This window comes from Prionailurus viverrinus, chromosome B2 (genome assembly GCF_022837055.1).
Source record: "Prionailurus viverrinus isolate Anna chromosome B2, UM_Priviv_1.0, whole genome shotgun sequence".
NCBI lineage: Eukaryota > Metazoa > Chordata > Mammalia > Carnivora > Felidae > Prionailurus > Prionailurus viverrinus.
Window position 1 is genome coordinate 309,149 of NC_062565.1, and position 27,863 is coordinate 337,011.

Genomic DNA, 27,863 nt, shown 5'->3' on the forward strand with positions numbered 1-27,863 from the left:
AGGTTATCAGTTTATTCAAAACATATCCATTTGGATGGAGCCAGAGGGTGTTAGGCTAAGCGAAATGATTTCAGTCATGTGTGGAATTTAAGGAGCAAGCAGATAAACATAGAGGGAAAAAAGAGAGAGGGCAAACCATAAAACAGACTCTGAACTCTAGAGAGCACCCTGGCGGCCACCAGAGGGAAGGGGTGGATGGGGATGGAGGAGGACACCGGGCGGAGCATCAGGGGTTGTAGGTGATGGGTCACTACATAGTACACCTGAAACCAGTATTACGCTGTTTCCGTGAAGCCTGCGTTAGCACGATGTTGACAAATGCACGTGTCAGGGTAGGGTACTGAATAATTATGTGGATCTTTTTCAAAAACTGCCTGACCCTGATTTGCTAGTTTCTGTGGACGACTGCTAGAAGGGGGGCGAAGATGTTTGTTTAGGCAAAATCTCTTTATTTTACTCATAATCTTACAAGATGCCCTTGACGAAACAGGGTGGATCTCCAGGAAAAAGACGACACAAGCTGGAAGAACTGGGCAATAATTAATCCCCACTTGTATATGTCCATATGTCACCACATGCTGTGAGTTTTGTATCCTTACCCTCCTCCTGAATGTGCACGGCTCCCCCACGTACGACACACAACACACACGTGACACTCTCGCCCACGCACACAGACACGCGCACACGCATGCACACGACGCACGCACACTCACAGGACGCGCGCACACGTGCTCACGCACTCACAGGACTCGCGCGCACGCACAAGGACACACAGGACTCACGCGCACGTACACGCATGCGCGCACACCCAACCTCCCGTCTCAATGCGGGTCGACCGCGTCCTGACGCTGGCTTGTCGCAGGGCACCGACCTGGCCAGGTTCGCGCTGAAGACTGGGCACAGGGAGCCCGAATCAGAGGACCTTGGCTGCCGGCTGCAGGATCAGACCCACAGGCAGCCGACACTGCTTCCTGCCGTCTCTCTGCTGCGTCTCCTGACACACACCTGTGTCACCTGCCAGCCAGTTGTTGACCTGCAGTGCAGATGTGACCAGTCCAGAATGTCCCCAGTCAACCTGCTCGGGTCTCAGCCCTTTCTCTTCTGTAAGTGTTGGCCTTGCCGAGTTAAATCAGTCCCCTGATTGATCTCCGGTATAAATAGTGTGCCGTTGATGAGCTGGACGTCTTTGAGCTAATTAGCAGTGCATCCCTGGAGGTCCCTGCGATGCCACGCCCCAGGACACCACGCTGGACCAACGGAAACAGGTGGTCTGCAGGGAACCTCCTCGGCTGCAGCCACCCTCCCGAGTCTGTTATGGTGAGTTTCCCTGTTGAGCTGTTTTAGGTCTTGCATGTACACCTGAGTCTTTGCCAAGTTAGCGTTCCGTTGATGTTTTGATGGTGCACAGCCAGTCGTGTCCGCAGTGGTGCCAGCAGACCGGATTTTCAGTCGTGACCTTTACATTTCGAGTGTTAAGTGATTTCTGTCCAGTGACAGATCTTGGGAATTCGGCCGCAGCCAGGCGAAGGGTGAATCTGATTCGTGTAAGTGCGTGTGCTTACTTGTGTGAGGACTCTTGTCTGTCTAGCAGGGCTGTTTTCTGGCCCGGGAGTCCCAGGGTGAGAGGTTTAGTCTTCTGTCTCTCTGACTTTTGCTGAATCTTCTCTGTGCGTTGTGTCTGTACGACTGTGAGTGTTCCCAGCCTGAAGCTCAGGACTCTGTTCCTCCCCCCAACACTCTGACTTTTTAAATGTAGATTCAGGGCAGGCCCAATAATTGTCGGTGTGCAAAATGGACTTTGTGTGCCAAAGTGTATGGTAGCATCCCAGGTTCTCCAACAGATATTTTTGGTGTTAACAAAATTGTATTGTATTGTAACAAAATTGTATTGGTGTTAACAAAAATGAAAAGAAACTGAATCCCCGGTCTCTCACATTCAGCCTTCTTTGGTTTGCTAAAGTCTTTAAATGATGAAAGAGTTGGAATCAGTGCTCCTTCACGCCTCCTTACGTAAGATAAGTCAAGTCATTGCAAATTGGACAAATTGATTCGGGAAAATGAGGGTTTTGTATAGCTGTGTAAATCAACATTTAGTATTTCCCAAACCTTAAGCCAGCTCATCTTTTAATAAAAAACTGATGGAAACCAATGTCACTATGTTAAGGGACATGAGCACAGAAGGATATCTCACCACGTTCAAAGGGAATCAGTTCACTACTAGGATTTCTCATCAGTGAGCATTCTGGAGTGATCTAATGATATTTAGTGGCACGTCTTTATTTCCTTTGTTGTACATGAACGCTTTGGTTTCTATTTTAAATCATGTTCTATTACTTTTATGGATCTAATGTGCACAAGAGTTGATACAATTTTCCATTTTTATAAATAAGAGTTTTTTTTAGCAAACAGATCAGTATTCCTTGTCTTCATAAAGAGGGAGATAATGAAAATATTCCTCTTGAAATGCAAAGGCGTCCTGTTTGTTTTACAAGTAACAGTATACTATCAGCTTATCCCATTTGACATGGATTCTTAATTGTTTTATAAAGTATAACATACATAATGAAGAAAACACTAAACCTAACTGAATTACCACAAAGTGGGAACAAAACACATTCAACCACTTCCAAATGGAAATCTAGAATGTTACCCCACCTCCAGACCCCCTCATATCCATCCCATTTGCTGTTTCCACGTTCCTCCCCAAAGGTAATCATCATCCAGATGTCTACAAAGTTTGTTTTACCTGTTTTTGAAATTTTCGTGCGTCCAAACATGTAGTACTAATCTTTCCATCTGACTTGTTTCTGAGATTCACCTGGGATGTTGCAGGTAGTGAGGCTTTGTTTCGTTGCTGTATAGTATTATATGTATGGATATATTACAATTTTATCGATCTACTTTACTACTGATGAATAGTTGGCAATTTCTGTTTGGTTTTGTTATTAATACTGTTTGCATAAGCATTTTAGTTGAGCTATTTTCTGAGTATCTGTAGCAGCAGAATTCCTGGGTGCTAAGATATGCATACGCTAGGCTTTAGTAGGTGCACTGCCTACTGGTTTCCAAGATGGACAAGCCAGTTAGACTCCCACCAGCCATGGATGAGAATTCCATCTATTCACGTTTTGCCAACACTTGGAACTATCAGTCTGTTTTAGTTTAGGTAACCCTGTAAGCATGCGGTGGTATTGAACTGTGAGTTTAATTTGCATTTCCTTGGTGACTAATGTAGGTGAATATCTTTTTGTATATTGATCGGTCATTTCATTTTTTGTGAAGCACTTCAGGACATTTTTCATTAGGTCATTTGTCTTTTTCTTCATGATTTTCAACTATTTATATATTCTGGTCTAGCTTTTGAAGTTGTATTATAAACATCTTCTCTCACTCTGTGGTTTGCCTTTTCACTTTCTTAATGGTATCTTGTGATTAGCAGACATTTCTAGAATTAATGTAGTCTAATTTATCAGTCACTGCCTTTATAGTTAGTGCTACTTATGCATTAGGTTTTTTTAAACTTTTGCCGACCCCAAGATCATGATCATATTCTTCAGGGTTATTTTCCAAGATGGTTTAATATTTTGCCATTCAAATTTATAATATCTAAACTCTATGGGGAAGTAGTTTCTGAGGCAAAGTGTCAATATTTATTTTATGTGGATAGACAAAGTACTATTTATCTTATTAAATATTGCCATGCCCCCTCTCCACTGCCAAGTTCTTTATAAACCTAACGTCCAGGTTCATGTGGGTCTGTTTCTAGATCCTCTACTGTACTTCACTGTTTTCTGTGTGTATTCCTACACCCATAAGAGACCATAATTGCTGTCTCTTTATAATAAATCTTCATATCAAGTAATCCAAATCCTCTGACTTCGATTAGAAGGTAAAGTTGCAAGCCTGTCTCCCTCATGAGCATAATCTCAAATTCCAGCTAATAATTAGCATTTTTAATCTAGCAATTTATAAAAAGGAAAACAGACTATAACAAAGTTGATTTTATTTTAGGAATTCAGAGTTCTTTTTAATGTTAAAAAGTCAGTTAACAGAATATATTATATTAGAAAAAATAACAAGGGAAAATTATATAATCATTTCAATAGATGTAGAAGTCTTTTTTTTCTCTTTAGACAGTAAAAGCTGTATAAAATACAGCATCCATTTATGTTAACATAAAGACACACCTAGCATTACCAACAATAGAAGAGAACTTTCTTAATCTGATAAAGGGTAGCTGTAAAAGTCTCAGAAGAAGGGAAGGTCCTTTATGCTTAAAAAAATTCAAAAAATTGAAGAACCAACCATTTTAATGGAAATTTCCCAGGGTTATAGTTACCATATGTGACCAAGAAATGAAGCCTAAAAGTTCGGGACCATGCACACACAAGATCCTTTGAAATACTCCATCCTGCACCTCTTACACCCTGAGGTCACAACAGACTATCAGACTAGACACTGCTCGGTAGCCCTTACCTTTCTGCATGTGATACATATCAGGCCTGTAAATGGGGGTAAAACCCACTAACTTTTCTTTTTAATTCTGCCAAACAACTTGAATACCAACTTTATTTACATAAAGATAGAATCCAGAAAAGATCAGTGTATTTGAAAAACCAAGACTCAATCACAAAACCTACTCCCTACCCCCTCTATCAAGTCACAAACAACATAAGATACGTAAATGCTTAGGGAGGGTGGATAGTAATGATCCCTTAGAGAGGATTGGGAATACAATGTCTGTAATGTCTGAAACGTGATTTCTCATCCTGTATACACTTCTGAAATACAACACCTGTACATAGGGCACACACACAAGCATATACATATTAGAAAAAATGAGGAAATTTATATTGGGATAGAAGAGGAATGACAGACCAAGAGAATGAGAAGGCAAGCCACAGACTGGGAGAAAATGTTTGCAAAAGACATATCTGATAAAGGACTGGTATCCAACATATACAAAAAGCTATTAAAACTCAACATTAAGAAAACGAACAACCTCATTAGCAAGTGCACCAACAACCTTAACCTCAGCAAGGAACAGATGGTAGATCAGCGTATGAACAGATGCTCCACATCATACGTCATTATGTAAATGCAAATTAAGGCAGCAGTGAGATACTACTATATACCAATTAGCATGACCCAAATCCAGAACACAAACAACACCAAGTGTGTGTGACGATGTGGAGCAATAGGAACGCTCATTCATTCCTGGTGGTTATGCAAAATGGCGCAGCCACTTTGGGAGACAGTTTGGTGGTTTCTAACAAAACTAAACATACTCTTACCATGTGGTCCAGCAGTCACACTCCTTAGTATTTACCCAAAGTGGTTGAAAACGTATGTTCTCACAAAAACCTGCTCATGGATGTTTATCATAGCTGGATTCGTAATTGAAAAATCATGGAAGCAAGGACCAAGATGTGCTTCAGTAGGTGAATCAATAAATAAACTGTGGTCCATCCACACAGTGGAATATGATTCATCACTTTTTAAAAAGAAATGAGCTATCCAGCCGTAAAAAGACATTGAGGAACTTAAATGCATATTCAGTGAAAAAAGCTGGCCTGAAAAGGCTATATACCATAATGATTCCAACTGTATGACATTCTGGAAAAGGCAAAACTATGGAGACAGTAAAGAGTTCAGTGTTTGCCTGGCATTGGGAGAGGGAGGGATGAACAGGTGGAGCACGGAGGACGTTTCGGGCAGTGAAAACACTCTGTATGATACTATAATGGTGGGTACATGTCATTGTGTATTTATCTTAAACCCACAGAATGGACACTGAGAGTGAACCCTCATGTAAATAATGGACTTTGGGTGATAACGATGTGTCAGTGTGGGTCCATCAGTTATAACAAGTGTCCCCTCTGGTGTAGATAGTGGGGAAGGCTGTGTGCAGAGGGGCAGGGGCATGGCGGGGGGGTCTCTCTGAATCTCTCAGTTTTGCTGTAGATCTAAATCTACTCCTCCAAAAATGAAGTCTTTGATAGAAAAAGATGTCAGAAATTTTGTCACATCTTCAAACAGCTCACTTTCATTACTCTTCAGGAGAATTGAACTATATACCCACTGCTCAGACATAGGTAGAAAGGACCACTGTGTGTCACCACTAATAAAATAACTTGTACATTACAGTCTTTGAGAGTAGATGCTTTCTCATATTCTTCTGCTGTAAATTTACCCAGATGAAGATGTGGTCATTTTTTTCCCTCTGTTCCAAATGTGAAACCATAACTTGCACAAGAAGATAGGAAGAGAAGTAATTAAAATTTAATAAGACATATTGAGAGTAGGAATGTTCTTTCGATGTTTGGGCTGTTTTCATAGTAGATATTTGGTTGTGTCAAGCCTACACATCCTTGCCTCGAGGTAGGCCTTTCATCCAGCAGTGGTTACATAAAATGTAGAATCTATGAAACCAGAACTGGGGAGAGAGAGGCAGACCAAGAAACAGACTCTCAACTATAGAGAACAAACTTCTGGTGACCAGAGGGAACTTTGGGTGGGGGATGGGGGAAACAGGTGATGGGGATTAAGGAGGGCATGTGTCGTGATGGGCACTGGGTGATGTATGGAAGTGTTCTATCACTAGATTCTACACCTGGAACTATTATTACACTGTACGTTAGCTAACCAGAATTAAAAAAAAAAATCCTTAAACACATGGCGTTGGGGATATCTATTCTGTGTGCAGAACTTATATGCTTTCTTGCTTTTCATTTTGGAGAAAAATGTCTATTTTTTTATTTTGCCTGCTGAGAATGCTGATAAAGATGATTGAGCACCAAAAATAAAATTTATACTGATTGGGAAACAAGTGTTTTCAGATCAAAAGCCATTGCTGAGAGATATACATGTTGTCTGTATATTGGCCATGAGGAAAAACTTCCATATGAGAACATGTTGAATTTTTAAAATATGCTAAAAGAGGCTGTTGGAAGGGTCAGATAAATGAACAAACAGGCAGAGGTCTTGCAGAGAGCTCTCTATACATCCACGCCTTTTTTTCCAGAACTGTGTCAATGCTCATAGCATGGACGTGGCTCTCTGAGGATGCTTCATTCTAATATTGACTAAAACGAGGTCAGAGGTACAACAGCTATACTGACAACACAAGAAAATATGGGTGGAGGAAATGAAGTTCCCTCTTGAGTATAAGGGCATTCTTCTAATTTTGTGGCATAATGTAGTTATTTCAGACAGTCCTCTTCCTGTTTTTTAAACAAGTCTCAAGATTAGCCCCTTAATCATCAGTTTTAATGTGCCGTGTGATAAGAAAACTTACTTGGTTATTAATTTTAAGACTTCATTGGAAAAGACAGCATGGCAACAAATGCAATACTTTACCAAAAGCTATGAATATTCATTATCTATTTTTAGAGCTCTTTCATTATTTTAGGGGGAGAATAGTCAGCATGTTATTTCCTCTGAAATACAAAGGTAATAGGAATAACAGGCAGCCACTGCTATTGGGACCGTGGTGATGGCGTCCATGGCAGGCATTCTGGGAGTGAGGAACACGAATTGCAAGGAACCACCTTCTCCTAAGCCGTGCTCCACCCCTGCTCTTCTCTCCCCAGTAGCTTCTTTACTGCTCCCTTCACATCCCTGTTTCTCAAGGTGTAGATAAGAGGGTTAAGCATTGGAGTTACAAGTCCATAAAAGAGAGCAAGAAGCTTGCCCTTCAGTTTGGCTGAATTGCTCTTGGGCGCCATATATGCATAACCACTGATAGCTGAGCCATAGAACATAACGACCACCAGCAGATGAGACCCACATGTGTTGAAGGCCTTCTTGCGACCCTCAGTAGATTGGATCCCAACCACTGCTCTGACAATGTTGATGTAAGAGAACAGAATTAATCCAACGGGGATAACTTTTATGATGACCACAGCTGCGTACATCTCGACTTCGTTGGTCCGTGTATCAACACATGATAATTGAAGCATGGCAGGTACCTCACAGAAGAAATTCTCTACCCGATATTGACCACAGCGAGGTAACAAGAAAGTTAACACTGTTTGCACCAAGGAGTTACTGAAACCTGTTCCCCAAGCCACCGCTGCCATTTGTTGGCAAAGCCGCGAGTTCATGATAACTATGTAATGGAGAGGCCGGCAGATAGCGACATAACGATCAAAGGCCATTATTGAGAGAAGTATGCATTCAGTGGATCCTAAGCCAAGGAAGACGAAAAGCTGAGCTATGCATCCCGTGTAGCTGATGTTTCTCCGGTGGCTCTGTATGTTGACCAGCATCTGCGGGACAGTGGAGGTAGTGTAGCAGAGGTCCAAGAAAGAGAGATTAGCCAGAAAGAAATACATGGGTGTGTGGAGTCTGGGATCAAGGTGTGACAAGAAAATGATGGCTGAATTTCCGAGGAGGGTCATTATGTAGAAGGTGGAGACAGCCACAAAAAGAACCATTTCTAGTCTGGGCCATTCAGAGAAGCCCACCAGAACAAAGCCATCGGGGTGAGAAAAGGTGTTGTTGAATCTTCCCATTTCTGGAACACTACTTGCCAGAAACAACACAGTCAGAATCCTGGGAGCTTTGTTATCCTGTGGTTAGAACCTGATGCTGGCTTGTGGACTTACAAGCAACACAGAAGCTGGGCAGGGGATGTGAAACAGAGAAAATAATTAACATACTGCATTTTATAACTTCAGCAAGAATAATGAGAATTAACAATTACATATCTGTATCTTAACAACCATGTTTTGTTTTGTTTTTTGTTTTGTTTTGTTTTGTTTTTGTTTTTTTTTAACAACCATGTTTTAATCCTTGACCTTCATTTAGTTTGCTAAGTGGGAGTATTGCAAAGATCAAGATAGTAAAGAGGCATTACTAATTATTTGTTACAGAAAGAAGGTATCATATCTGTTAGGATTGGGAGAAACCGAGACATTGGAGCTTCAATAAATCTCTAATTTACTCAATTTTTTCTAACTTAATTCATTTCAATTCATTTTTCTTGCTGATTTTTAATGGATTTCTATTATAGCATGTAAAATTACCACTCTTGAAAGTCACTATCAGTGAAGGTAAATTCTCCTTTCTTCTGGTAATTAAGTCAATATGGCTAAAACCCCAAGGACCCAAGGTAATGCACTCATGGAATTAATTTATCATGATATTTAGCCAAAGGGTAATTAGTAGGAGGTAACACAGCTAGGACTAATAGCACAAACATTTTCACTTAGTTTACTTATGTCAAAAACACTTTTGTATTTGTATCAAATATCATGAACTAAAAAAAAGTGTGGTATTCATGGATGGCCTCACTGTTCCTTCCATTAAGCCACACCTCCAAGTACAAAGATTTTCAAAACAGGCTGTCCTGTAATAAAGCTTCAGTATAATATAATCTTCTGTTTTCTGGAAACTGTGATTACACAATGGACAGAGCTGTGAAGAACATTATATAGATTCTCCAGTGTGAGTCCTGGATGTGATCATTACCAAATATATGACCTTGCACATACACACACACACATACTGGGCATGTGCTTCATTTTCCTTATGTGTCAAGCAAATATATAATTCAGGAATGTTATACTCAAACTTTGAGCAACGTACAATGCATCACATAAATATAAGTATTACTATTAAGATAATAATTGTCAGTCAAGAAGTGATTCCATGAGTGAAGGGCTTTTATAAACACTTTAATTTTTAGAGAAGGTAACTTCTTTTTTTTTTAATTTTTTAACATTTATTTATTCTTGAGAGAAAGAGAGTGCAAACAGGGGAGGGAGAGAGAGAGGGAGACACAGAATCTGAAGCAGGCTCCAGGCTCTGAGCTGTCAGCACAGAGCCTGACAACAGGGCTCGAACCCACAAACCATGAGATCATGACCTGTGCCAAAATCAGACGCTTAACCAAATGAGCCACCCAGGAGCCCCTCCTTAAGAAAACATTCTAGATGTATGATTAAATGCACAAAAATATTTACATGCTAGGATAAACATCATTGCCATATGTACATTATGGGAAAATTAGAAAAAATAAGCTTGATGTTTCAGAACAGAGAAATGTCAAAGATCATGTATCCATTGATTAGATTATTACATAGTCAATAAAATTAATTTTAAATATGTAATACCTATTCATGATGCTTACAATGTCTTAGTATATGGGCAGGCCTAATATAAAATATGAAATATTTTCCAAATATTGCTGAAATATATGAAAATGTAAGCATACAAAAGCATTGGAAAACACACTACAAGAATGATAATTTAGATTATCTGTGACTTTGGGATTATTAATAGTTTTCATTATATAATTGTGTTCTGCATTTCCAAATTTTATTCAGTGATTAGGCGTTCTTTTTATACTTAGCCAGTAAACACTGGATGTTAAACAAGACATCTGGCCCAAGGAGCAGCCCTGTGTAATCCTACTTTGTTCTGGTAATACTGAATAGTCCTTGCCGAGCTATATGCCATGGTCTTGCTATTGTATATGTTAGAACTCCTGGTGCTTGTTATTAATTTTTTTACTGCTATACAATCTACTGATTTTGTGCTTTAAATGTTCTCACTCCAGAGTATTGATTAAGTCATTCAAAGAGGCAGTCACTGAGAGTAGAGGCCACATATATTCTATTTTTATACTATTAGTTTACTGTCCTTGAACAATTGACTCAGGTAATTTTCACATGAGGGTTGTTAGATTCAATGAGTTGATGTAAAACAGCACAGAGGTGGATAGAATAAAGGATTTAAATCCTAATTGTTTTTATTGTGGCACGTATCTCCCCATGACCACTAAAATACTTTAGTCATCAATTTATTTATAATTAATCATATCCATAGTACAAATATGCAGAATTATTTTATAGGCAGGAAGGAATAATGAAAGTTTAGGTACTTTGGGTTAAATTATTATCCTGATAAAATGTACACTGTTCCCATAGATACATCATTCACCACTCATATTGTGATTTGTTTGATATGAGGGAAAAGAGAAGTTATCGCATAGCCTATAAAAGCTTCTGAGTATGGGCCGGGGTCCTACCTTCAGATGGTGCGGAGAAGTTTTGAGACCCAGACAAGTTGACCTGAAGGAAGAAAGGCAGTGAAAATATAAATGAAGTCTCCAAACTTGAATTGAAGTTTCACCCAATTCAAAATTTAGTCTGAGCCAGTTGTAATGTCCACACCTTCAAAGGATATTATTCACTACTCTTTTTGAAAGAAAGAAAGAGAAGGAGAGACAGGGAGGAAGGAAGAAAGGAAGGAAAAGGAAAATTTTGATTTTAATGACATTTCCTGGAAACAATAATTGTTAAAAAGAACTTTTATAATAATACAAGAGACAGATTTCAAAGACTAAGAATCACGAAGATGTATTCAGAAATATGTTTACATCCTAATTCATCTAAATTACATTAAATAAATACCTCACAACAATCATTTGAAATGAATTTTCCTCAAGCTGTCTTAGTATAAAGTATATTTTTAAGTGCATAATTTCTTAGTGTCAAATAGTGTGAAATGTTTTTTCTTTCCTTATCTTTAGTAGAATAGGAGTGGTGACCAAGAGGCATAATTAAAATGGTCCTGAAAAAAAAGTGTATCTCTTTGTATCATTTATGATGCCTAATGGGTGTAATAATACCGTGCATGCCAGCAAACTTCCTGGACTATTGTGTCACTAAAATGAGTTTGTAGTGTCCCTAAACCACTGGTAATCATTTCCAGGTTGCTAATCATGTACATGCAGTAATATCGTTCCTTGGTAAATAGGGGTTCATACACTTGATTATTGAGGTCATTTCCCAAACCTCTAAGCAGACGTCTTACCAAGTCTACATTGTTTTGGGGGAAGAGATCACTCATGCTTCCAGAGAATTGCCCAGCATAATTTCCCACAACTGTCGTTAGACCTTCCCATAAGTAACAATCCCAAAATTAAAAAAAAAAAATTGTCCAACTTAAACTCAGCACCTTACTTTACTCTTGTTACTTAAATATTTGAATATCACTATTCTTTTTCTTTTACTCTAAATAAGTTTTATTCCTAAATTATTTTTAATCCACATGCCATGATCATCCCTCCCCTCTGCTGTACTCTGTAGCCTGTTTCCCTAAGACAAACCCATTGTTGTTGAAATGACCTCCAGTAAGGAAAAATTTCAGTCTCTAAGGTCAAGGAGAGCATAATCAGTAAAAGTAATTTCCCTCTCTCAGAACTGAGGCTCCTTGTGCTCTGAAAGTGTCTCTGATGTTCCTCATGCCCTTACCTCTTGGGTTTGTGGCATTGTCCAAAGTCATGTTTCACTCCCCGAAATCTCCTTGTCTTCTCCACCATTTGAAATATTACAGGGGTACCTGGGGTCTCCCTGTCTTTTAATCCTCAGGAAATGTGACTATAGGATTGGGGCTAGAAATTTTGACATTAGGGAACCAATCTCCCATTTGCAATTAAGCAAAACTCATGGAGAAAGGAGTTTGGGCCATGGGGAAAATATTAAAAACTAGTATCAGAAGTGGTTTGCAAAGCAAATTAATCCTCCTGAATTCTGCCATTTGGTTCTCCTTCCTATAGAATAAATCCTGCATTTCAGAGTTAGCTCTTCCCCAGATTTTTTTCTACCTCTATATTTATGAACACTTAAGCTACTTTCCAGCTTCAAGGAAAATTTCAGATCCAACTATAACTTTCTTAGGGTCATTTTATTGAAATAGTTATTTTTTCCCACAAGGAATCAATGCTTCCTTGAGGGCTGAGAATTGTAGGAAAAAATATATTCTCTGGATTGAATTTTAAATCCATAGTCCCTCTTGGTAGTTATACATACCTAACTTGTAAATATTAAAGTGAATATTTAGTGTTTACTTTGTGCGAGTTATTTTTTCATTAGAGCTTAAGATGAAATACATCATTTACTTCTCCCTAGAGCCTCACCAATATAGTATATTGTCAACTTTTGGGATTTTGTTTCTCTTTCTTTCTTTCTTTTCTGGGCTGTAAATACTCTATTTTATTTTTTTAAAGATATAAGTGTCTTTATTTTGATTCATTTATTTTTAGTTAATTGGATTTCTTTTTCAAACTGATAGTTGAGAAATGGTATCTTATTGCCATTTTATTTTGCATTTTTTATTTTGAATGAGACTGATATTCTTTTTATATATTTGAAGGCCATTTAACCATTTGTGAAATATCTGCCCATACTTGAAGATGCTGCTGCCCATTTCACTATTAGCTTGTAAATATTTTTCTTCTTGATTTTAGGGAGCTCTTTATACATTAGGGGGTTGGCCCTTTGGCAACAATATAAAAGGAATTTTTTTGGTTGTCATGGGTGGTTTGACCTTTCTTGTTACATTTTTCCCATTGAATTATACATGCAGAAAAATGTAAAACTCCTAAGTGTAGCTCAATGAATTTTGATCATGTATTTTTGAGAGTATAAAGACTCCTGTAAGCACACACAGAGCCAAGAGAGAATATATCTACCAAGTCAAAAGTTCCCTGTGTGGCTCATCCAAGTCACTAGCCCCTCCAACATGATTTTATTATTGAAATTATAAGTCATATTTGCTTTGTTTTGAAATTTACATAATTGAATTCATCTGGTATATACTATTTTGTATCTCAACATTGTGTTTGCAAGATTCACCTATATTTTTACATGTACCATTAGTTCATTGATTCATATTACTGTATGCTTCTATATTTATGAATATGATACAATCTATTTATTCTTACTATATTTGGAAAGTTGTATTGGTAGGTATTACAATATGGATATATCCAGTTGTACATGTCTTTCAGTGAACAAATTTATACATTTCTTTGGGTATATACCTAGGAGTAAAATTTCTGGCTTAGATGGTATTGAGATTATTTATTTTTAGTACAAACTGCTGACTAGTTTCTGAAGTAGTCAAGATAATTTATTCTCCCACCAGCATTTATAAACATTCATTTCTACCATTCGTAGCCTCTTGAATTGGTAACATCAGCTTTTGAAAACAGTATCCTTTCTATTTGGCATGAAAGGGGTATCTTATTTTGATTTAATGTTCATTTCCCAAATGACTGAAAGGATGAACAACTTTTCAAATTAGCCATTTATATACCCTCTTTTGTAAAATGTCTGTTCTTTTATCCATTTTTTTCTATAAGATTTTATCTTTGTCTTACTGATTTCTAGGAGCTCTTTATATATTCTAGATACATGTACTTACAAAATAAATGCACTAGAAATATTTTCTCCAATTCTGTAACTAATATTTTTACTCTTTTAATAGAGTTGTCTTAACTTTTACTGGGAATTTTTAAAGATAAGCAAATATAAGAGAATAATCAGAATAGATCTGATGTATCCATAAGAGAGCTTCTAACAAGTATAAATATATGGCCCAATTTGTCTAATTTATAACCCTTAACCACGTCAATACTTATTTTTGAACAAATGCCAAACATCATTTATTTCATGTGTGTATATTTCAGTATTCATCTTTCCTCATCTGCAGAGACCCCAAACTGACCCCTGGGTATCCCTAATGCTCTATATACCTCAAGCACAGCCCTTGCACACCCTGTGGCCAACTCCCAGATCACACTCCCATGGATGATGAGTGTGACCTTTGCAGATGGCTAGCAAGGAAGCACAGAAAGCCAGCCTGACTCTGTTGATTTGGGAGAAGGTTCACAACCATGAGCATTTCAGGGCACCAGCCCAGGGAAAACAAACAGGAGGTTATCAGCACTCAGCATGCTTTTGTGGGACTGACCACAAAAAGAAGACATACAATCTTAATAATTTTCTACCTGCCAAGGGAGAACAGGAAGTAAAGAGTGGAAGCATCCACAGAAATGTTCTGAGAGCCTCATAATACCTGGCTAGATTGACCAATGAAGGTCTCTCTCTCTCAAAGCCAGTGAGTAAGGACTGGAGGAAGTGACTGCTTCTTCAAATGCAAAGACAGAAACACCAGACTTTAAGCAGTAGGAAACATCAAAGGATCATGACCCCACCAAAGGATCATGACACCAATTTTCCAGTGACCAACCTCAAAGAAGTGGAGATATATGAACTGCCTGAAAGAGTATTCAAAATAATTGTTTTAAGGAAGCTCAGTGAGCTACAAGAGAACAGAGTTAAACAATGCAATGAAATTGGAAAAAATACATGAACAAAATGAGAGATTCAACAGAGACAGAAATCATAAAAAAGAACCAAATAAAATTGCTGAAGCTGAGTATTACAATTAATGAAATGAAAAAAGTAATAGCAGAAATGATCAAGCAGAAGAAAAAAAATCTATATGCTGTAAGACAGATCATATGAAAAAACCAGTCAGGAAAGGAGAAAGAAAGAAGAAAGAAAGAAAAAGAGAAAGAAGAAAGAAAGAAAAAGAGAGGAAGATGGCAGCATAGGAGGACGCTAGGCTCACGTGTCCTGCTGATCGATTAGATTCCACCCACATCTGCCTAAATAACCCAGAAAACTGCCAGAAGACCAGCAGAACGGACTCTCTGGAACCAAGCGTAGACAAGAGGCCCAGGGAAGAGGGTGGGAAGGGCAGAGAGGTGGTATGCGCTACACGGACTGGTGGGAGGGACCCAGGGTGGTGGAGGGGCAGCCTGCCCAGCAAGGTAGAGCCCCTGAGTCTGGCTTGCAAAAAGTGGAGGGGTAGACTTCGTGAGTTCCCACAGCCAGCGGTACTTAACATTTGGAATGTTAAAAGTCAACAGCTCTGCTCTCGGAGAACGAGGAGGGCAAGAGGACGCTGGGACAGAGAGTGGTTGAGTCCTGGAAAGACAGAGCTTGGCAGGGGAACAAAGGCACTGGCAAGCGCCATCTCCCCCTCCCATATCCCAGCCAAAATTCCAGTGGGAACGAGTTCCTGCCACTGAACTTGCTTGCACTGCACAAATGCCCAACACTGTGCTTCTGTAGATCCATCCTTCTCATGGGACTGCCTCCCTCCCAGTGCTGCAGGGCCCCTCCTGCAGGGGACCACCCATGGCAAAGCGAGCTAAGCCTAAGCCTGCCTCTCCCCACCTCTCCCCTGCCCCCGCCCCCACCCCCGCCCCGGTGCACCTTGCAGATCCACCCCTCTAATACACCCTGGCCAGATCCCACTGAAGCAGTACCACAAGCCTGGCAGTGTGCAAGCAGCCCAGATAGGGGCCAACCACTCCACAGTGAGTTCTGCCCCTGGGAGAGGGGAAGATAAGGTACACACCAGTCTGAATGTTGTCGCAGTGGTGGGCTGGGGCAGACATTGGGTCTAACTGCGGCTCCGGCCACCAACACAAGTTATTCTGGAGAGCCCAGGGGAAGTGCCCTGCAGTTTGGAGCTACCACAGGGACTACCCAAAGTGATGAAAGGGAATAATTCTCCTCAAAATAAACTCTAGGAAGTAGCGACAGCTAACGAAATGATCAAAACCGATTTAAGCAATATAATGGAAGAAGAATTTAGAATAATAGTCATAAAATTAATCGCTGGGCTTGAAAAAAGCAGAGAGGACAGAAGAGAATCTATTGCTACAGAGATCAAGGGACTAAAAAATAGTCATGAGGAATTTTAAAATGCTATAAATGAGATGCAAAATAAAATGGAGGTGACTACAGCACAGATTCAAGAGGCAGAGGGGAGAATAGGTGAATTAGAAGATAAAATTATGGAAAAATAGGAAGCTGAGAAAAAGAGAGATAAAAAAATCCAGGAGTATGAGGGGAGAATTAGAGAACTAAGTGATGTAATCAAATGGAATAATATCCATATCATAAGAATTCCAGAAGAAGAAGAGAGAGAAAGGGGCTGAAGGTGTATTTGAACAAATCATAGCTGAGAACTTCCCTGATCTGAGGAAGGAAAAAGGCATTGAAATCCAAGAGACACAGAGAATTCCCTTAAGACATAACTTGAATTGATCTTCTGCATGACATATCATAGTGAAACTGGCAAAATACAAGGATAAAGAGAGAATTCTGAAAGCAGCTAGGGATAAATGGTCCCTAACATACAAAGGTAGACACATAAGGGTAATAGCAGACCTATCTACTGAAACTTGACAGGCCAGAAAGGAATGGGAAATTTTCAGTGTGATGAACAGAAAAAAATATGCAGCCGAGAATCCTTTATCTAGCAAGTCTGTCATTCAGAATAGAAGGAGAGATAGAGATTTTCCCAAACAAACAAAAAATTAAGGAATTCATCACCACTAAACCAGCCCTACAAGAGATCCCAAGGGGGATTCTGTAAGTGAAATGTTGCAAGGACCACAAAATACCAGAGACATCACTATAAGCATGAAACCTACAGATACACAATGACTCTAAACCCTATTCTTTCAATAATAACACTGAATGTAAATGGACTAAATGCACCAATCAAAAGACATAGGGTATCAGAATGGATAAAAAAACAAGACACATCCATTTGCTGTCTGCAAGAGACTCATTTTAGACCAGAGGACACCTTCAGATTGAAAGTGAGGGGATGGAGAACTATCTATCATGCTACTGGAATTAAAAAAAAACCTGGGGTAGCCATACTTATATCAGACAAACTAGACTTTAATTTAAAGGCTGTAACAAGGGATGAAGAAGGGCATTATATCATAATTACAAGGTCTATCCATCAGGAAGAGCTAACAATTATAAATGTCTATGCGCTGAATACGGAGCCCCCAACTATATAAAACAATCACAAACATAAGCAACCTTATTGATAAGAATGTGGTAATTACAGGCGACTTTAATACCCCATTTACAATAATGGATAGATCATCTAGACACAGGATCAGTAAAGAAACAAGGGCCCTGAATGATACATTGGATCAGATGGACTTGACGGATATATTTAGAACTCTGCATCCCAAAGCAACAGATTATACTTTTTTCTTGAGTGCACATGGAACATTCTCCAAGATAGATCACATACTGGGTCACAAAACAACCCTTCATAAGTGTAAAAGAATTGAGGTCATACCATGCACACTTTCAGACCACAATGCTATGAAGCTTGAAATCAACCACAGGAAAAAATCTGGAAAACCTCCAAAAGCATGGAGGTTAAAGAACACCCTACTAAAGAGTGAATGGGTCAACCAGACAATTAGAGAAGAAATTAAAAAATATATGGAAGGAAATGAAAATGAAAATGCAACAATCCAAACGCTTTGGGATGCAGCGAAGGCAGTCCTGAGAGGAAAATACATTACAATCCAGGATTATCTCCAGAAACAAGAAAGATCCCAAATACAAAATCTAACAGCACACCTAAAGGAACTAGAAGCAGAACAGCAAAGACACCCCAAACCCAGCAGAAGAAGAGAAAAAAATCAAGATCAGAGCAGAAATAAATAATATAGAATCTACAAAAACTGTAGAGCAGATCAATGAAACCAAGAGTTGGTTTTTTGAAAAAATAAACAAAATTGATAAACCTGTAGCCAGGCTTCTCAAAAAGAAAAGAGACATGACCCATATAGATAAAATCATGAATGAAAATGGAATTATTACAATCAATCCCTCAGAAATACAAGCATTTATCAGGGAATACTATGAAAAATTATATGCCAAGAAACTGGACAACCTGGAAGAAATGGACAAATTCCTAAGCACCCACACACTTCCAAAACTGAAACAGGAAGAAATAGAAAACTTGAACAGACCCATAACCAGCAAAGAAATTGAATCAGTTATCAAAAATCTCCCAACAAATAAGAGTCCAGTAACAGATGGCTTCCCAGGGGAGTTCTACCAGACGTTTAAAGCAGAGATAATACCTATCCTTCTCAAGCTATTCCAAAAATAGAAAGGGAAGGAAAACTTCCAGACTCATTCTATGAAGCCAGCATTACTTTGATTCCCAAACCAGACAGAGACCCAGCAAAAAAAGAGAACTACAGGCCAATATCCCTGATGAATATGGATGCAAAAATTATCAACAAGATACTAGCAAATCGAATTCAACAGCATGTAAAAAGAATTATTCACCATGATCAGGTGAGATTCATTCCTGGCATGCAGGGCTGGTTCAATATTTGCAAATCAATCAATGTGATGCATCACATTAATAAAAGAAAAGATAAGAACCGTGTGATCCTTTCAATCAATGCAGAAAAAGCATTTGACACAACTCAGCATCCTTTCTTAATAAAAACCCTCGAGAAAGTCAGGATAGAAAGAACATACTTAAACATCATAAAAGCCATTTATCAAAAGCCCACAGCTAATATCATCCTCAATGGGGAAAAACTCAGAGCTTCCCTCTGAGATCAGGAACATGACAGGGATGTCCACTCTCACTGCTGTTGTTTAAGATAGTGTTGGAAGTGCTAGCATCAGCAATCAGACAACAAAAGGAAATTAATGGCATCCAAATTGGCAAAGATGAAGCCAAGCTTTCACTTTTTGCAGATGACATGATACTCTACAAGGAAAACCCAATAGACTCCATCAAAAGTCTGCTAGAACTGATACATGAGTTCAGCAAAGTTGCAGGATACAAAATCAATGTACTGAAATCAGTTGCATTCTTATACACTAATAATGAAGCAACAGAAAGACAAATAAAGAAACTGATCCCATTCACAGTTGCACCAAGAAGCATAAAATACCTAGGAATAAACCTAACCAAAGATGTAAAAGATCTGTATGCTGAAAACTATAGAAAGCTTATGAAGGAAATTGAAGAAGATTTAAAGAAATGGAAAAAAAATATTCTGTGCTCATGGATTAGAAGAAGAAATATTGTTAAAATGTCAATACTACCCAAATCAATCTACATATTCAATGCAATCCCAATCAGAATTGCACCAGCATTCTTCTCAAAGCTAGAACAAGCAATCTTAAAATTTGTATGAAACCACAATAGACCCTGAATAGCCAAAGTAATAGTGAAGAAGACCAAAGCGGGAGGCATCACAATCCAGACTTTAGTCTCTATTACAAAGCTGTAATCATCAAGACAGTATGGTATTGGCACAAAAACAGACACATAGACCAATGGAATAAAATAGAGACTCCAGAATTGGACCCACAAAAGTATGGCCAACTAATCTTTGACAAAGCAGGAAAGAACATCCAATGGAAAGAAGACAGTCTCTTTAACAAATGGTGCTGGGAGAACTGGACAGCAACATGCAGAAGGTTGAAACTAGACCACTTTCTCACACAATTCACAAAAATAAACTCAAAATGGATAAAGGACCTGAATGTGAGACAGGAAACCATCAAAACCCTAGAGGAGAAAGCAGGAAAAGACCTCTCTGACCTCAGCTGCAGCAATTTCTTACTTGACACATCCCCAGAGGCAAGGGAATTAAAAGCAAAAATGAACTACTGGGACCTCATGAAGATAAAAAGCTTCTGCACAGCAAAGGAAACAATCAACAAAACTAAAAGGCAACCGATGGAATGGGAAAAGATATTTGCAAATGACTTACTGGACAAAGGGCTAGTATCCAAAATCTATAAAGAGCTCACCAAACTCCACATCTGAAAACAATCCAGTGAAGAAATGGGTAGAAGACATGAATAGACACTTCTCTAATGAAGACTTCCAGATGGCCAACAGGCTCATGAAAAGATGCTCAACATCACTCTTCATCAGGGAAATACAAATCAAAACCACACTCAGATACCACCTCACTCCAGGCAGAGTGGCTAAAATGAACAAATCAGGAGACTATAGATGCTGGAGAGGATGTGGAGAAATAGGAACCCTCCTGCACTGTTGGTGGGAATGCAAACGGGTGCAGCTGCTCTGGAAAACAGCGTGGATGTTCCTCAAAAATTAAAAATAGATGTACTCTATGACCCAGGAATAGCACTTCTAGGAATTTACCCAAGGGATACAGGAGTGCTGATGCATAGAGGCACTTGTACCCCAATGTTTATAGCAGCACTTTCAACAATAGCCAAAATATGGAAAGAGCCTAAATGTCCATCAACTGATGAATGGATAAAGAAGTTGTGGTTTATATACACAATGGAATACTACGTGGCAATGAGAAAAAATGAAATATGGCCTTTTGTAGCAACGAGGATGGAACTGGAGAGTGTTATGCTAAGTGAGATAAGTCATACAGAGAAAGACAGATACCATATGTTTTCACTCTTCTGTGGATCCTGATAAACTTAACAGAAGACCATGGGGAGGGGAAGAGGGAAAAATAAATAGAGGGAAGGAGGCAAATCATAAGAGACTCTTAAAAACTGAGAACAAACTGAGGGTTGATAAGGGGTGGGGGGGGGGGAAAGTATGTGATGGGCATAGGAGGGCACCTGTTGGGATGAGCCTGGGTGTTGTATGGAAACCAATTTGACAATAAATTTCATATAAAAAAAAGAGGAGAAAGAAAGAAGAAAATAAAAGCACTGTAGTAATGAAGCCAATGTGAATTATGGGAAACTATGAACAATATCAAATTAATTAATGATTTCAAAATTCTAACAGTATCCCCCTATATACAGGAGATACATTCCAAGACCCCCAGGAGATGCCTGGAATCCCAGATAGTATAAAATCTTATATATAGTATGTTTTTCTGATACATACCTATGATAAAGTCATTATATAAATTAGGCACAGTAGGAGATTAACAATAATGAGTAATAACATAGAACCATAATAGTAATATACTGTAACTAAAGTTATGTGAATGTGATCCTTCTCTCTCAGTATATCTTATTGTGCTGTGCTCACCCTTCTCTTTGTGATGCAGTGACATGATAAAATGCCCACAACATGAGATGAAGGAGGTGAAGGACACAGGCTCTGTGATGTAGCTTTAGGCTACTACTGACCTTCTGACGATATACATCAGAGGAAGATCACCTGCTTTCACACCATGGTTGCCTACAGGTAAGTGAAACTGCACAAGGCAAAACCACAGATTAAGGGAAACTGTTGTAAAAGGATCAAATGGGATCAATGGTCAAATGGGATTTATGTGTGCGGTGCAAGGATGCTTCAGCACACACAAATCCATAGAGGTGGTGCACCACAGTAACAGAATGGAGGCTAAAATTCCTCTGTTCATCTCATTAGATACAGAAAAAGCATTTAGCAAAATTTGACATCCTTTCATGATTAAAAACTCTCATCCAGTTAGATATGGAGGGACATACCTCATCGTAATAAAGACCATATATGCCAAGCCTACAGCTAACCTCGTACTCTGTGATGAAAGCTAAAAGTGTTTCCTTTAAGATCAGAAACAAGACAAGGGTACCTCTCTCACCACTTGTATTCAACATAGTATGTAAAGTATTAGCCAGAGCAATTAGGCAAGAAAAATAAATAAAAGGATTCAAAACAGGAAAGGAAGAAGTGAAATTGTCTCTGTTTGCAGATAGTATGATATATATATATATATGTGTGTGTGTGTGTGTGTATATATATATATATAGTATACACTAAAGACTCCATAAAACAATCTGTTAGCACTAATAAATGAATTCAGCAAAGTTGCAGAATACAAAGTCAACATACAGAGATCAGCTATATTTCTCAACACTAACAAGAACTATATGAGAGAGAAATTAACAGAGCAATCCCACTTACAACAGCCCCACAAACAGTAAAATATTTAGGAATAAATTCAACCAAAGAGATGAAAGGTCTGTGCATGGAAAAACATTAAGATATTGATGAAAAACAAACTGAAGGAAGCTGTAAGAAATGGAAAAGGTGGATTGAATGGTAATGTGATAGGAATTACTGTCTGAATTTTCCAACCTTTAATGGTAGCAATGTCTGTGATTGCCCTGGAGCTTCAGTTTATTATTTAGAAGTGGTGGAGAGGGGGCACCTCTTACCTCTTACCTTTCTTTCTGCAGTAGTCTATATTCGATGAGTATGTTTCCCTTTTCCCATTGTATGCTGTAAAATGCCAAGGCTAAAGGTAGAGTTGTATACATAATTATGATAATGTCTCTAGTCTTTCCTCAAGGAGACTGAGGTTTTTTTCATCCAATGACCTCTGGGCCTGTTAATTGGCTGTTAACTAAAATTCTAACCCCCAAAGGGATTGTATTAGGAAGTGTGTGTGTGTGGGGGGGGGGGGGGGGTAATTAGCTTTAGATAAGGTCCTGAGGGTGAAGCCCCATGATGGCATTAGTGTCCTTGTAAGAAGCGAAGTCTACAGCCCCCTCTCTCTGCCATGTGAGGACACAGCAGAAGACAGCCGCCCCAAGCCAAGAGGCAGGCACTGAATCTGCCAGGACCCTGATCTTCGGCTTCCCAGTCCCCCAAACCTCTAGAAATAAATGTTTGTTGTTTAAGCCACCCATTATGTAGTATTTTGTGATAGTATCCCAAGCTGACATAATGCCCAGCATAAAATAAAGTTTCAAATTATAAGTCACATTAGCAAGCAAGAAAAGTAATCAGGGGAACCACCCAAAAGAGGCACACCCACAGATGTCCTTGCCATTAGAATGATCAGACAGGGGCTTTTAAAAAGCTATAATGATTACATTCAAGATTTTTGTGGTAAAGGAAGACCATGAACAAATGAGAAGCTTCAGCAGAGAGATGAGCATTATGCAAAAGAAGCAAGTGAAAATGTTAGATATGAAAAATGCAATATCAAAAAACATAAAGCAGAGCATACATATTCCATAGGGTACTAACTCTTCCAGCATATGAATAATTGAAGCCCCAAATGTGCCAAGAGAAGTAAAGGGCTGGAGAGATTGTTTGATTTAGTCCATTATCTTGGACTTTTACAAAATTGATGAACAACAGCATCACAAACTGAAGAAAAAAACAAAACTCACCAAACCCAAAGCAAGATGAATAAAAATAAAATCACATGTAGCCACCATATTGATGGTAAACCAAAGGCAATTAGAAAAGCCTAGAAGAAACCAGGCAAAAGTAAACACTGAGTAGAGAGTAGTAGTCATAATGACGATGAGTGACTTTACCATGAGAAACACTGACAATAAAATATCGTCTTTCAGATGATAGAAAAAGCTATCGACCTACAGTATTATATTCAGTGAAAATATTCTTCAAGGTGAAGGGAATTTAAGGGTGTTTCAGATATTTTAAAATTAAAAATTCATCCGCGGGAGAAGACCACCACAAGAAGAGTTCAATAAGCCTTCCAGACTCAAAGATGATTGTTTAAAACAAAAATAATGGGAGTGTGTTGTGTAGTGTTCAGCTGGTATTGAATGACAGTAAGGGGCCAGCAAGGAGCAGGACAGATGGAATTTATTGCTGTAGGTTTCTTATGTTGTTTCTGGTTAAAAAAATTGTTTGATGATGTCCTCTGATAGATTAAAATGTCTTTTAACTACTAAAACAACTTCAAAAAAAAACATACAGAGTAGTTTAAGAAGTTAGTAAAGGAGAAGACGTGTTAAAGAAGGCAGCAAAGGATGAACTGAACAAAAGCAGAATAGACAGGGCAAAGAGAAAACAATAAAACTGTAGGCTCAAACCCAATCACACTGTAAGTTACTTTATATTAAAATGGAAAATCAGGGGCGTCTGGTGGCGTAGTCGGTTAAGCGTCCGACTTCAGCCAGGTCACAATCTTGCGGTCCGTGAGTTTGAGCCCCGCGTCAGGCTCTGGGCTGATGGCTCAGAGCCTGGAGCCTGTTTCCGATTCTGTGTCTCCCTCTCTCTCTGCCCCTCCCCCGTTCATGCTCTGTCTCTCTCTGTCCCAAAAATAAATAAACGTTGAAAAAAAAATTTTAAATGGAAAATCACCCCAAACTAAAGGAAGAGATTGTTATGTTTAATAAAGAACCAGACCCATCTATATCCTGTTTTCAGAGAAATGCACATTAAATATAAAGTCACAGATAAATGGAAAGTAAAAGTGTTGGCAAACACAGGACAGAAAGCTGGCCTGATATTGACGTCAGACAAAGATCTCAAGACAAGAAGTCCTACATGTGGGACGTTACACAGAGATTAAACTACCAAAACATGAACCCACAATAGTCATAAATGTGTGTGCAACTGATAACAGAGCCTCAAATTCACGAAGCAAAAGTTGGACATGTTAAAGGGCAAATAGAAAAATGTGCAAACACAGGTGGATATATCAACACATCTCTCTCAATAATGAATAGAACTAGACAAAAAAATCATAATGGTATAAAATGTATCTGAAAACCACTGTCCATCAACTTGAACTAATTGAAATATATCTCTATCTATCTATCTATCTATATCTAGATATATATCTTCCTCTCTGCCCATCCCCTGCTTGTGCTCTCTCTAAACAAACAAACAAAAAAAAAAACATTAAAAAAATACTATCAGAATTCACCTAAGAAGAAATAGCAAGGTTTAAATAGCCCTGTGTATACTAAGGAATGAAATTGTTATCCAAAACCTTGCTCTGGTTGGATTTTCCAGGAAGCCAATGAGACAAGAACACGAGCTACAGGTTGTGAAGAGAGTGCCCTTGGGGTCAATGTCCACGGAACAGAAAGGAAGGAAGCGGGATTGGGGACAGCAAGAAGTACAGCCAGGACTCAGAGTCAAAGGGGGCCTTCATGGCCTTGCAGAAGGTTCTGGAGACAGTCTTGGTCTGCAGAACTCTCCGGAGATGGCTCAGGTGGGCAGGGGCTTTATCCCCAGCCAACCAGTCACTAGGAGCATGTGGCCCCGAGAAGGCAGGTTTTCAGCTAAGGCAGCCCTTGGTGGGGCAGGCTGAGACATAACAGCTGAAAACATCCTCAGACTCTGAAGAAATAAGTCCTTTGTTCCTCAAGGGGCATCATCACAGTGTCCACCATGAACTTTCTCAAAGAAACCTCCAAGCCCAGATGATTTCATCAGTAAATCCCACCAAACATTATAAAGGAAATAATACCAATCTCAAATAAGCTGTTTAAAAATATAGAGAGACAGTGCTTGCTAACTCATTTAGTGAGGTCAATAGAATCCTGATAGAAGAACATGGCAGTGACATACAATGAAAAGAAAATTACAGACCAGCGTCTTTCATGAACACAAATGCCAAAATCCTCATCAAAATATTAACAGATTGAGTGGATAAAAATGTGGTATAGATACACAATGGAATATTACTCAGCTATAAACACAGATGAGCTCTTGTCATTAATGACAACATGGATGGGCCTAGAAGGTGTATACGAAGTGAAATATGTCAGTCAGAGAAAGACAAATACCATATGATTTCACTCACATGTGGAATCTAGACACAACAAAACAAAGCAAATGAACCAACAACATTACCACCAGAAACAGACTCATAAATACAGAGAAAAAACTGGTAATTGCCAAAAGAGTAGGGACGGGGGTGGGAAAAATAGGTGAAGAATATTAAAAGGCACAAACTTCCAGTTATAAAATAAATAAGTCACAGGAATGAAAAATGAAGCATAGAGAACATAGTGAATAATATTGTAATAATGTTGTATGGTGACAGACAGTGATTAACTTGCCATGGTGAGCATTGCATGTGTAGAATTGTTGAATCCTATGTTGTATGCCTGAAGCCAACATCACATTGTGTGTCAACTATACATCAATAAATACATTACTTGCAGATTAAAGAGGGTGATAGACCATGATTAAGTAGGGTTCATCCCAGAAATACAAGAAGGATTGGTTTATTATTTGAAAATCACTATAATACACCATATTAGCAGAATGAAGGAGAAAAATTCAGATGAGCATCTCAATAATTACAGAAAAGGCAAATTGTTTTATGATTGAAAACAAACAAAATCCTTGAAAAGTAGAGACAGGTGGAAACTTCTTCTATCTGATACATGGCATTCATGAAAAGCCTACACCTAGCATTTTGTAAGAAGGAAGGAAAAATAAACCATGAAGATTGGAAAGGAAAGAGTACAATTCTTACTTAAAATGAAACTAGTAAAGTCACAGGATGCAAGTTAATGTAAGTTAGCTGTATTTCTATATGTTCGTAATGAACCACTGAAAACGAAACTTTCTTAAATACTATCTAGAAGATCAAATTCCTCAAAAAATATCTAATGAAAGGTGTGCATGGCCCCATGTGAGTTTCTGTGGTTGCCAAACAATTACCACAAATCTACTGGCTTGAACCAACGGAAATGTATTCTCTTACAGTTTGGGAGGCCAGAAGTCCAAAACTGAGGTGTTGATAGGCCATGTTCCTTCTGAGGCAGGGGGAGAACACTTCCTTCCCCTACGACCCTCACATTGTCCCAGGCAGACCCAGCTGCGACAGAGAAGTCTCTCCACCTGCCTTTCCACGTGGCCTTCTCTTCCAGGTCTCAAATCTCCCTGTGCCTTTCTCTTATGAGGACACTTGTCATCAGATTTAGGACCCACCCAGATATTCCAGGACGATTTTATTTCTAGACCCTTGGCATAATTACACCTGCAAAACCCTTTAGTTATGGAATGAATGTTTGTGATCATTTCCACTCTCAAAGTCAGATGCTGACGCCCTAATCCCCAGTGTATTTGAAGACAGAGCCTTTACAGAGGTAATCAAGGTTAAATGAGGTCATAAGGGTGGGGCCCCAATTCCATAGGATTCTTGTCTTTATAGGAAACACCAGAGCGTTAGCTCTCTCCCTGGGAGAAGGAGGCCCTCTGCAAGCCAGGAAGAGAACTCCCATCAGAAACTGGCCCCCCCACCCCCTGGCACCCTGGTCTTGGACCCCCAGCCTCCAGAGCCGTGAGAAAATGCATTTCTGTTGTCTAAACCATCCAGTGTGTGGTGTTTTCTTATGGCAGCCCTGGCGCACTAAGACACCCTCTCCAAGATCACATTCGCAGGTTCTCAGTGAGCGTTCTTGGGGGACTGCCTTTCGACCAGCCACAGACCCCTACACTGACGACCACAAGGGATGGGGAGGGAAAGTGACAAAGGC

At 39.0% G+C, this 27,863-nt stretch overlaps 1 protein-coding gene and 1 long non-coding RNA gene across 2 annotated transcripts; one reads left to right on the forward strand and one right to left on the reverse strand.

The window, feature by feature from the left end:
• The first annotated feature begins 857 nt into the window (after window positions 1–857).
• On the forward strand, window positions 858–27,863 carry LOC125165167 (uncharacterized). The gene is made up of 3 exons (XR_007152000.1): window positions 858–1,317; window positions 21,722–21,861; window positions 27,539–27,863. It is a non-coding gene; the product is annotated as an uncharacterized LOC125165167 (long non-coding RNA).
• On the reverse strand, window positions 7,557–8,516 carry LOC125165164 (putative olfactory receptor 2B8). The gene has a single exon (XM_047857719.1). It carries the CDS (start codon window positions 8,514–8,516, stop codon window positions 7,557–7,559), a length of 960 nt encoding a protein of 319 aa, XP_047713675.1.